At 62.1% G+C, this 11,141-nt stretch overlaps 2 protein-coding genes across 2 annotated transcripts; both read left to right on the top strand.

The window, feature by feature from the left end:
• The first annotated feature begins 760 nt into the window (after positions 1-760).
• Positions 761-7,903, top strand: LOC130604692 (kinesin-like protein KIF1C). The gene is made up of 22 exons (XM_057419426.1): positions 761-850; positions 1,197-1,309; positions 1,708-1,784; positions 2,019-2,198; positions 2,282-2,347; positions 2,470-2,648; positions 2,750-2,861; positions 3,473-3,550; positions 3,635-3,700; positions 3,835-3,910; positions 4,046-4,124; positions 4,452-4,600; positions 4,738-4,847; positions 4,942-5,021; positions 5,406-5,511; positions 5,546-5,661; positions 5,755-5,849; positions 6,107-6,190; positions 6,405-6,597; positions 6,675-6,735; positions 7,121-7,411; positions 7,497-7,903. Exons 2-22 carry the CDS (start codon positions 1,204-1,206, stop codon positions 7,899-7,901), a joined length of 2,709 nt encoding a protein of 902 aa, XP_057275409.1. The 5' UTR covers positions 761-850; positions 1,197-1,203; the 3' UTR covers positions 7,902-7,903.
• Positions 7,904-8,388: 485 nt separating this feature from the next.
• PCOLCE (procollagen C-endopeptidase enhancer) lies at positions 8,389-11,132 on the top strand. Its single transcript, XM_057419427.1, has 8 exons — positions 8,389-8,492; positions 8,579-8,687; positions 8,780-9,038; positions 9,462-9,586; positions 9,947-10,083; positions 10,305-10,567; positions 10,685-10,858; positions 10,953-11,132. The coding sequence occupies exons 1-8, from the start codon at positions 8,407-8,409 to the stop codon at positions 11,093-11,095; spliced, it is 1,296 nt and encodes a 431-aa protein (XP_057275410.1). The 5' UTR covers positions 8,389-8,406; the 3' UTR covers positions 11,096-11,132.
• Positions 11,133-11,141: the final 9 nt, after the last annotated feature.

The following is an 11,141-nucleotide window of genomic DNA, read 5'->3' as shown; positions in this document are numbered from 1 at the left end:
AGGGAAAACCGAGGGGAAAATGAGGGAAAAGTGATGGAAAATGAGGAGAAAATGAGGGAAAAGTGATGGAAAATGAGGGAAAACTGAGGGGAAAATGAGGGAAAAGTGATGGAAAATGAGGGAAAACTGGGGAAAAAATGAAAAATGGGGGAAAAGTGGTGGAAAATGAGGGAAACTACGTGAAAAAAAGAAAATGAAGGAATAGTTAAGGAAAATTTATGGAAAATCAAGAAAAACTGAGGGAAATTGAGGGGAAAATGAGGTAAAAGTGATGGAAAAGGAGAGAAAAGGCATGAAAATAAGGTAGAAGGAGGAAAAATGAGGGAAAACTGAGGCAAAATTGAGGGGAAATGATGGAAAATGAGGAAAAAATGAGGGATAGAGTGGGGAAAGTGATGGGAAAGTGATAGAAAATTAGGTAATAGGAGGGAAAAGTGAGGGATGATGAGGGGAAAAGAGGGATAATGAGGGAAAATGAGGAGAAAAAAAGGGAAGTTAAGTGATAATGACAGGAAAATAGTGGAAGAGTTATGGATAGTGAGGGAAAACTGAGGGAAGACGAGGAAAAAGTGGGAACAATGTTGGGATAACGATGGACAATGATAGATAACAATGGATAAAGATGGATCACGGGGTCCCCGCTGTCTCTTTAAGGCTGGGCGTGTCCAGCCGCTGTCCCACCACGCCCCCTCGTACGTCACCGCCTCCCAAGCCCGCCCCGAGGCCCGGCCTTGGACGATGCCGGAGCCCGGGGCCCGGGATCGGGTCCGGAACCGGGATCGGGACCGGGATCGGGTCCGCGATCGCGATCACCGCCTGTGGGGCGGGGGGATGAGGGCCCTCGGGGCAGGTGAGTGACCGGGGGGGGGGGGGCGGGTCCAAAGGGTCCATGGGGCCGAGTTTTGGGGGGGTTTAGGGTAGTTTTCGGGGTCCCAAACCCCAACTTTCCCCCCCACCCCGTCCCTCGCCTCCAAGCCCCCGATAGGTGCTGGGGGGAGGGGGCGGAATTCCCGGCTTCCAGCTCTTTCCATGTCCCGGCTTCATGCCAGGGCTATTTATAGGCTTCTCCTTGGATAAAGGTGTTGGGGGGGGAGATACACATGGATCCAGATGGGATCCCCCCTTCATCCGGCCGGGATCCATGTGTGTGTCCATGTGTCCGTCCATGTGTCCATGTATCCCTGTGCCTGGAGCAGGGTGACCATGGCTGGAGCCTCTGTGACCGTGGCTGTCCGGGTCCGGCCGTTCAACGCCCGTGAGACCCAGCGCCAGGCCAAGTGCGTGATCCAGATGTGTGGCAACACCACGTGTGAGTGACCCCCCCGTGCACCCCTATTCCCAGACACCCCATTCCCACCACCACCCCCCCATTCCCAACCATTCCCGCTTTCCCTGGCCGCTCGCCGGGAACAGCAGCTGCCACCGAGCTAAAGATAGCGGCAAGATGACAACAAGGGGCAGGGGGGTGACACAGGGGACATGTGACCCCCCTGGGTCACTGTGACCCCCCCCGTGTCCCCGTGTGACCCCCCATGTCCCATACACCCATGTCCCCCCATATCCTATGTCTCCACATCCCCATGTCCTGTATCTCCATGTTGCCCCATATCCCCCCATCCCAATGTCCTCCCATGTCCCTGTGTATCCCCATATCCACATCCACTTATCCCATGTCCTCGTATCCCCACATCCCCTATCTCCCCCCAGGCATCACCAACCCCAAGCTCCCCAATGACAGCACCAAGAGCTTCACCTTCGACTACTCCTTCTGGTCGCACACCTCGGTGGGTACCGGGGCTTATTGTGGGGCACAAGGAGCCTCTTTTGAGGCTGTTTTGTTGATGGTTTGGTGCTGTTTCACGGCTGTTTTGGGGTTGTTTTGGGGCTGTTTCAGGGCTATATTAGGGTTATTTCAGGGCTGTTTCATGGCTGTTTTGGGGCTGTTTCAGGGCTCTTTTGGTGCTGGTTTGGGGCTGTTACGGGGGTGCTTTGGGGGTCCCTGACGCTGCCATACACAGGAGGAGGACCCGCACTTCGCCTCCCAGCACCGCGTGTATGAGGCCATCGGAGCAGAGCTGCTGCTCCACGCCTTCCGCGGCTACAACGTCTGCGTGCTGGCCTACGGACAGACCGGCGCCGGCAAGTCCTACACCATGATGGGCCGTGCGGAGCCGGGGCAGCGCGGCCTCATCCCGCAGGTCCGGGGATGGGGGTTTGGAGGGGGCTATGGGGGAGTTTGGGGTTCAGGACCCCCCCCCCACCGCTGCCCCTTCCCCCCCAGCTTTGTGAGGATCTGTTTGCCCGCGTCGCAAAGGAGGGGTCCTCCGAGGTGTCCTTCTCGGTGGAGGTGAATGAACCCCCATGGGGTGTTTGGGAGTCCCCTTCATATTGTAGAAACCCCTCCCATTGGGGGCTTTGGGGGAGCCCCATCTTGCCCCCCCCAACTTTGGTGCTGTCCACTCCCCCCAGGTCAGTTACATGGAGATCTATTGCGAGCGGGTTCGGGACCTGCTCACCCCGCGCGGGCGGGGGGGGCTGCGGGTGCGCGAGCACCCCCTGCTGGGCCCCTACGTGCAGGACCTGTCGCGCCTGGCGGTGACGTCCCTCGGCGACATCGCCGAGCTGCTGGACAGCGGCAACAAGGCGCGGTGAGGGGGGGCACGGGGACACCCCCCCATGGACCCCTCCCACCCCTTCTGGGGTACCCGCCCCCCCCGTTAACACAGCCATTGCATTGACCCGGTCCCAGGACGGTGGCGGCCACAGCCATGAACGCATCGAGCAGCCGGTCCCACGCGGTGCTGAGCATCGTCCTGAGCCAGCGGCGCCGCGACCCGCTCAGCCAGCTTTGCAGTGAGAAGGTGAGCACCCCAAATAGGCACAAATGCACCCCAAAACACCCCAAATATACTCCTAAATACAGCCAAAATATAGCCCTAAATACACCCAAAACACAAACCAAATACAGCAGCAGAACACCCCAAAATACACCCCAAATACATCCTAATACACCCCAAAATACACTCTAAAACACCCCAAATATGCACCAATTCAGCCCAAAACACCCCAAATACAATCCTAAATACAGCCAAAATATAGCCCTAAATATACCCAAATACAGCCCTAAATACACCCAAATACAGCCCCCAAACACATCCCTAAATACACGCTGAATCACCCCAAAGTACAACCAAATACAGCCTGTTGCACCCCAAATACACCCCAATCTTCACCCCACTGCAGCCAAATATATGCAAAATGCAGCTGCAATGTGCCCTAAATACACCTGTAAATACCTTCTGAATCACTCCAAAACATACTCCAAAATAACCCCGAATCACCCCCAAATACCCAAAGATATACTCAAATACAGCCCAAAATCCACCCAAATAAAGGCCAAATTACACCCCAAAATACACCCCTAAATACACCCCAAGGACCCCCTGAATCCCCCCATTGCCCCCGTGCCCAGGTCAGCCGCATCAGCCTGGTGGACCTGGCAGGCAGTGAACGTGCCGACCACGCCGGGACCTCAGGGACGCGCCTTAAGGTGACACCGGAAGGGGGGGTCAATGGGGGGAGAGGACCCTCAACCCGTACCCCTAAACCTCACTCCATCCTCGCCCCCCCACAGGAGGGTGCCAACATCAACAAGTCCCTGACCACGCTAGGCAAAGTCATCTCTGCCCTGGCCGAGGCGGTGAGTGGGGAGGGACGACCCCATTTTCCCCCATTGCAAACAACTGGGGGGACTCCCCCCAGCTCCAGGACACCCCCAGTTATAAGGACCCCCCTTTTCCCTCCCATTCCCTCCTTTATGCCGTTATCCCACAGCAAAACAAGAAGAAGAAGCCTGATTTCATCCCCTACCGCGACTCGGTGCTGACCTGGCTGCTGAAGGAGAACCTGGGTGAGGGTTTCTGGGGGTATTTAAGGTTTTAGGGGGGTGCTTAAGGTATTGGGGGGCTGTTTTAGGTTTGGGGGGGTCATAACAATAAGGGGAGTACTCATTACCCCCCTGAGCCCTTCCTGCTCCTTTGCATAGGAGGCAATTCCCGCACTGCCATGATCGCGGCACTGAGCCCGGCTGACATCAACTATGAGGAGACGCTGAGCACCCTGAGGTGAGTGGGGGTTTGGGGTGGTTTGAGTGTTTTGGAGTATTTTGGGATGGTTTTACGATGCTTTGGGGTGGGTTTGGGGTGTTACATGGTAGTTCGGGGTTGTTTAGGGATGTTTTGGGGATCTGGGCGTACATAGGGGTGTTTCGGGAGTGTTTTGGGGGTGGTTTTGAGGTGGTTTTAGGGTGTCCTACAGGTATTTCGGGGGGGTTAGGGGGTGTTCGGGTGTGGTTTTGGGGCTGATTTTGGGTGTTTCAGGGGTATTTTGGGGTGTTTCGGGGTATTTTGGAGCTGTTTTAGGTGCCCCACCTCCTCTCTGCCTTCCCCCAGGTACGCGGACCGGACGCGGCACATCCGGTGCCACGCGGTGGTGAACGAGGACCCGAACGCGCGCCTCATCCGCGAGCTGCGGCGGGAGGTGGCGCGGCTGCGGGAACTGCTCCGCGCGCAGGGCCCGCCCCGCGCCGGGCCCAACCACGGTGCGTATCGGGGGCACATGGGGGGGGTTGGGGGGGTTTAGGGGATGCTGGGGGGGGGGGGTTGTGGGGTGCTTGTTGGTCTGGGGGCACCGGGGGCTTCTAAGCCCCCCTTAACCCCCATATCTGCCCCCCCCCAGAGCCCCCCGCTGAACCCCCCCCTGCCGAGCAGCCCCCTCCCGCCGCCGTCAATGGGGCCACGGAGCCGCTGCCTGCTCTCAGCGCTGTGGAGGCGATGGAGAGGCTGCAGGTGACTCCCTAAAAAACTCCCCAAACCACCCCAAAACAACCCCAAACCACCCCCGAAAGACCCCCAAGACATCCCCCATCGTGGGTCCCCCCAGGAGACGGAGAAGATCATAGCAGACCTGAACGAAACCTGGGAGCAGAAGCTGCGTCGGACGGAGGCGCTGCGGCTGGAGCGGTGCGGGGGGAGCCAGCACAGCAAACACCCCTAAAACACTCAAAACCACTCCTAAAATACCAAAAAACTCTCCTAAAACACCCAGAAACACTCCAAAACCTCCCCAAATCACCCCTAAAATACCTCAAAACCACCGTGAAACGCCCAAAAACGCCAAAATGCACCCCCAAAACACCTCAAAACCACCCTAAACCCATCCATCCAAAACCACCCCAGAACAGTCCAAAGCCACTCAAAACACCCCATAACACCCCGAAACACCCCAAACCCCATCAATTGCTCCCCAAATCATCCACATGGGGCCCCCAATCCCCTCCTAGCCCCATGCCCCCCCAAACTCTCCCCATTACCCCCCATCACCCGCAATACCCTCGCTGTCCACAGGGAGGCGCTGTTGGCCGAGATGGGCGTAGCGCTGCGGGAGGACGGCGGCACCGTTGGGGTCTTCACACCTAAAAAGGCGAGTCCCGGTGGGAACATCCCCACCCCCCCACCCCCCGCTATGGGGCAACCTCCTTTGACCCCCAAAGGCTTATTTTTGGGGTTTCCCCCCCCTAAAGACCCCGCATTTGGTGAACCTCAATGAGGACCCCCTGATGTCCGAGTGCCTCCTGTACCACATCAAGGATGGGGTCACCAGGTGAATGGGGCACCTCAAGCCCTATATAAACCCCAAACCCCTATAGACACCCCCACACCCCTGTAGGGACCCCAACTTATTGCACCCTCATAGAGTGGGTCGAGTGAACGTGGACATCAAGCTCTCAGGACCCCTCATTGAGGAGCAGCATTGCCTGTTCCGCAGCCAGCCCGGCCCAACGGGTGAAGGTAGGAAACCCCCTTTGGGGGTGCCCCCCGCTTCCCCTTCCACCCCCTTTGCACCCCATAATTCTTCTTTATCCCCCCCCCCACTGCTGCCATGGGAGCAGGGTGCCGCAGCCCCCTCAGGTATGGGGTGCTAAGGGGGCACATGGGGTTTTGGGTGGGATTGGGGTGGATTTAGGGGGGGTTTCGGGTGGATTTGGGGGCGTCCCCCCACTTCTCGGTGTCGTGAACCCCCTTTGTGTGTGTGTCCCCCAAACCAGTGGTGGTGACGCTGGAGCCGTGTGAGGGAGCTGAGACCTATGTCAATGGGCAGCGGGTGACAGAGCCCGTGGTGCTCCAATCAGGTAAGGACCCCTAAAACACGCCAAAACCACTCCAAAACACACCGAAACAGCAAAAAACACCCCAAAACCCTAAACTACCGCAAAACGCACCCAAATCCATGCGGGTGCCCCGCATATTTAAAACCCCATCTAAAACCCCAATTCCTACCTGAACCACCCCATTTCTGACTCCCCCCACATCCCCATTTTCCCCCCATTTCTGCCATTCCCCCAGGAAGCCGCCTGGTGCTGGGCCAGAGCCACGTCTTCCGCTTCACGCACCCGGAGCAGGCGCGGCGCCAGCGGGAGCAGGACAGGGAGCGGGAGCGGAGCCAGGGCCCCCCCGAGACCCCCCCGGACTGGAGCCAGGCACAGCGGGAGCTGCTGGAGCTGCAGGGCATTGACGTGCGGCCAGGGGGGATCCCCAGGTGAGGGCAATGGGGACAGTGGGCAGGGGGACAATGGGGGGATATGGGGGGGGTCACCCTATGTGTGTGCCCCACAGGCTGCAGGACCCAGAGAACCGGCACCAGGGAGAGGAGGAAACAGCTGAGGAGCAGCGAGAGGTGAGGGATATGGGATGTGGGATATGGGAGATGGGGTGTGGAATATGGGATGTGGGATATGGGATATAGGATGTGGGATATGAGGACATGGGATGTGGGATTTGGGAGATGAGGACATGGGATGTGGGATATGGGATGTGGGATATGGGATATAGGATTTGGGATATGAGGATATGGGATGTGGGATATGAGGACATGGGATGTGGGATATGGGATATAGGATATGGAGTGTGGGATACGGGATGTGGGATATGGGATATAGAATATGGAATGTGGGATATGGGATGTGGGATATCGGATATGGAATATGTGATGTAGGATATAGGATATGGGATGTGTGGTCCTCAATGTCCCTTGGGTGTCCATCACCTCCTGCCTCCTCCAGGCCGTGCCCCCCTCCCCGCGTCGCACTGGGAGGCGCCGGGAGCCGCTCCGGGTTTACCAGATCCCGCAGCGCCGGGCGCTGACGCCGGAGCCGCCGCAGAACCGGGGGACCCCGGGGGACACCGAGGACGCCGGTGGTGCCGGTGCAGAGGTGGCCGGGCTGCGCGCGCACCTGCAGCGCCTGGCGGGGATCCTGCGGGACGTGAGGCGCCAGAACAGCGCCAAGGACGAGCAGCTCCGGGCGCTGCGGGACCGCGTGGGGCGCATGGAGCGCGCCCTGCCCCTGCCCGCGGTGAGCGCCCCACGGGCACCCCACCGCCCGAGCCCAGCCCCCCAGCACCCCCGTAACCCCCCGTGTTCCCCTTTACCCCCCACAGGACGACGACGACCCCGACCCGTCCCCGTCCCCCCCCAGCCCGGCCGCCCCCTCCCCGTCGCCGCCGCCCTCGCCCCCCTCGCGGTTGTCGCTGCTCATGCAACGGGACCCCGCGTTCCGGCGCGGCCGCCTCCGCTGGCTGCGGCAGGAGCAGGCGCGCCTCTGGGGGGCGCTACAACCGCCGGCGCTGCGGCCACGCCCCCTGCAGGACCCCGCCCGCCTGCGCTTCCCCTTTAAGAGCAACCCCCAGCACCGGGCCACGCCCCTCGCCGAGGACACGCCCACGGCCGCCGCGGACACGCCCCCTCCTCACGCCGAAGGGCGCCCCCTAAGCGGGAGGACCCCGCCGCGCATCCGGCGGCAGCGCTCGGCGCCGGACCTCAAGTCGCGGGGCCCCCACGCTTAGAGATGGGCCCCGGGAGAGGGGGGGGCCCAATGAGGGGGAGGTGCTCATTAAAGGGTGACCCCTAATTAAAGAGGAAAAGCTCATGAAATACCCCACCTGTCCCGCGCCAGCCGGTGGCCACGCCCCCGCGGGAAACCACGCCCACTTTCGTGGCTGTGAGGGGGTGTGGAGGACTCTCCCCGCCTTTTCTCCCATATATGGCAACAAGTGCCTTGGAGAAGACTCCGCCTCTTGGCTCTACCCTGCCCGTTTCGCCATTAAAGGGCATTGGGGAACGTGGCTTGCCGAGGCACCGCCCCCCTTGCCATTTAAGGAGGTGCAGCTGGTAGCGTCACCCCGCCCCTTTCTCCATTAAAGGGAATACGGGTGGGAAGCTCCGCCCGTCTTCCCACGCCCCCGCGTCTTCCCCATTCAACCGCAGCGCGTTGGGGGCGTGTCTGCCCTTGTCTCCGCCCCTTTGTGGCCGTGGCCTCGTTCCGTTCCCCCCCCGTCGCCACTCGGCGCCATGAGCCGGGTCCCGGTGCTGCTCCCGCTGCTGCTCAGCGCCCTGTGCCCGGCCGAGGGGCAGGACCCGGCCCCCAACCTCACCAGGTAACGGCCCCCCCCTCCCCATAACCGAGACACCCCCCCCCATTCACCCCGGTCCCAGCTCCGGTAACCGGTTACCCCGTCCCCAGGCCCGTGTTCCCGTGCGGGGGGGAGCTCCGCGGCGAGTCGGGCTACGTGGCCAGCGAGGGCTTCCCGCGGCACTACCCGCCCCACAGCAACTGCACATGGAGCATCACGGTACGGACACCCCGGGCCCCCCAGCCTTACCCCGGTACCCCCTGGTGCCCCGGGCGCGCTCACAGCGCCCGTGTCGTCCCCTTCCCCCGCAGGTCCCCGAGGGGCAAACGGCCTCGCTGTCCTTCCGGGTCTTCGACCTGGAGCCGGACGCCCGCTGCCGCTTCGATTCGCTGTCGGTGTTCGGGGGCTCCGGCCCGGCCCCGCCGCTCCTCGGCCGCTACTGCGGCACCTTCCGGCCGGGCCCGCTGCGGGCTCCCGGTAACCGGTTACTGCTGCGGATGGAGAGCGACGGGGCCACGGCCGGGAGAGGCTTCCTCGCCTGGTTCAGCGCCGGGCCCGGGCCGGGACACGGTGCGGGAATGGGAATGGGAACAGGAATGGGGGAGGCACCGCCGGCAGAGAGCAGGGACCCCCAATAGACCCCGACCCCCCCAACCCTCGGGACCTTTTGTAGGGCCCCCCCAGGGACGCCGCCGCTCGGGGCTCCATACCCCCCCCTTTATTTGGGGAGTCCTGGCACTATTTTGATGGTGAGTACCCCCCCACCAATTGGCTCCGAACACACCGGGGGGGGGGGGGGGGGGGTCCTGCACCCCCAACTTCCCATTGCATGGCTCTGGCATCACCCCCCCCACACAGAGAATCATTGTGGGGAGGGGGAGTTTGGGGGTCCCAGTGCAGAGCAGATGCCAGCGGTGCAGGGTAAAGGGGTGGGGGAAGTCGATTGTGGTTTGTGCCCCCCCCTCTTCAAATGGTTCCCCCCTCTCCTTTTAGAGAATCAGTTCTGTGGGGGGCGCCTGGAGAAGCCCCAGGGGAGCCTGAGCTCCCCCAACTGGCCCGAGGAGAATTACCCCCCCGGCGTCAGCTGCACGTGGCACATCCGAGCCCCCCCTGACAAGGTCCGAAGGGGCCCGGCTTTGGGGGTTAAAGTGGGGGGTCCCGGCCATGGGTGTCAATGGCGGGGACCTGGCTATAGGTGTCAATTGGGGATCCTGTTTATGGGTGTCAGTGTGGGGATCCTGGCTATGGGAGTTAATGGGGGGGTCCTGGCTATGTGTGTCAATGTGGGGGTATGGGGGGTCCCGCCTATGGGTGTCAATAGGGAGTCCCGGCTATGGGCATTAAGGCATTAATGGGGGGGTCCTGGATATGAGTATCAATGGGGACTCTGGGGGTTAATGGGTGTCAGTGGGGGGCTATGGGTGTCAGTGGGGGACTGCAGAGGGTCCCATTGCAGACGTTAAAGGGGGGGTCCGCAGGTGGTGGAGCTGCGCTTCGGGAAGTTCGATGTGGAGCCGGATGCTCACTGCAGATACGATCACGTGGCCGTGTTCGACGGGGGCCGCTCCGATGATGCCCGCAGGGTGGGGAGGTTCTGCGGGGAGGAGACACCGGGGTGAGCCCCCCCAAAGGAGGGAGCCCCCCCGACCCCACCCTGGTCCCCCCTAACCCCATCCTGACCCCTCCAAACCCCATCCTAATGCCCCCTAATCCCATCCTGACCCCCCCAACCCCTTCCTGGCCACCCCAGCCCCATTCTGACCAGCCCCATCCTGACCACCCCAACCCCTTCCTGACGCCCCCCAACCCTCCCTGACCCCCTGTGCCCCCCCCCAGCCCCATTGTGTCCTCGGGCCCGGAGCTCCTGGTCCAGTTCGTGTCCGACCTCAGCGTCACGGCCGACGGCTTCTCGGCCTCCTACGTCCTGCGGAGCCCTCCCGGAGCGCCGTCCCCGTCCCACCCCGCTGAAGGGGCCAAGGGCAAAGGGAAGCCTCCCCCCACCGCGGCCCCCAGCCCCAAACCGGGCACCGGCAGCGCCTGTCCCGAGCGGTGCCGCCGCGTGGGGTCGCTGCAGAGCAGCTTCTGCGCCAGCGACTTTGGTGAGGGCCCCCATAGGGGGTGATGGGGATGGGGACCCCTATGGGGGGGTCTGGGGGTGGTTGAAGCCCCCCCACTCCACTGCGTTAATGGGGCCGGGGCTGTCTCTGGGTCCACAGTGCTGACGGGGACGGTGAAGTCGTTGTCGCGGGCCCCCCCCCAGGAGCAAGGCTGGGCCGTGGTCTCCATCTTGGGCCTCTACAAAGTGGGGGCGCTGGGGGTGCCCTCCCCGGCCAAGGGGGCCACCCTGCGCCTGCGCCTGCCCTGCCGGCTCTGCCCTGGCCTCAAGAAAGGTGGGTGCAGGACATGGCAGGATTCGGGGGGTGGGGGGTGTCCTTGTACCCCCCTCCATCCTGACCTCACCCCCCCCCCCAAAATCTCTTCCAGGCTCCAGCTACATCCTGATGGGGCGGGTGGGGGAGGACGGGGGGGCGCTGCTGCCCCCCGATGCCTTCGTGGTCCCGTTCCGGCCGCAGCAGCAGCAGGTCCTGGGCAACCTCAGCAAGCGGCCATGCCGGGGCAGCGCCTGAGCCCCCCCCGCCGGCCCCCCCTTCCCTTCATGCAATTAAAGGGTGC

This window comes from Pezoporus wallicus, unplaced genomic scaffold, assembly GCF_028554395.1.
Source record: "Pezoporus wallicus isolate ANWC-B61680 ecotype Strahan unplaced genomic scaffold, APGP_CSIRO_Pwel_v1 contig_14291, whole genome shotgun sequence".
NCBI classification, from domain to species: Eukaryota; Metazoa; Chordata; class Aves; order Psittaciformes; family Psittacidae; genus Pezoporus; species Pezoporus wallicus.
The sequence above is the reverse complement of the archived record's forward strand: the minus strand, read 5'-3'. Positions and strand labels throughout refer to the sequence as shown.

What these genes read in the sequence shown, in the direction of transcription:
- PCOLCE (XM_057419427.1), top strand. Translation starts at nt 8,407, where the DNA reads ATGAGCCGGGTCCCGGTGCTGCTCCCGCTGCTGCTCAGCGCCCTGTGC. An exon ending in CGGGCCCGGGCCGGGACACG is followed by an intron (nt 9,039 to 9,461) that starts GTGCGGGAATGG and finishes CTCTCCTTTTAG; the next exon opens with AGAATCAGTTCTGTGGGGGG. An exon ending in TGCGGGGAGGAGACACCGGG is followed by an intron (nt 10,084 to 10,304) that starts GTGAGCCCCCCC and finishes GCCCCCCCCCAG; the next exon opens with CCCCATTGTGTCCTCGGGCC.
- LOC130604692 (XM_057419426.1), top strand. Translation starts at nt 1,204, where the DNA reads ATGGCTGGAGCCTCTGTGACCGTGGCTGTCCGGGTCCGGCCGTTCAAC. An exon ending in CGGCCAGGGGGGATCCCCAG is followed by an intron (nt 6,598 to 6,674) that starts GTGAGGGCAATG and finishes TGTGCCCCACAG; the next exon opens with GCTGCAGGACCCAGAGAACC. An exon ending in GCGCCCTGCCCCTGCCCGCG is followed by an intron (nt 7,412 to 7,496) that starts GTGAGCGCCCCA and finishes TACCCCCCACAG; the next exon opens with GACGACGACGACCCCGACCC.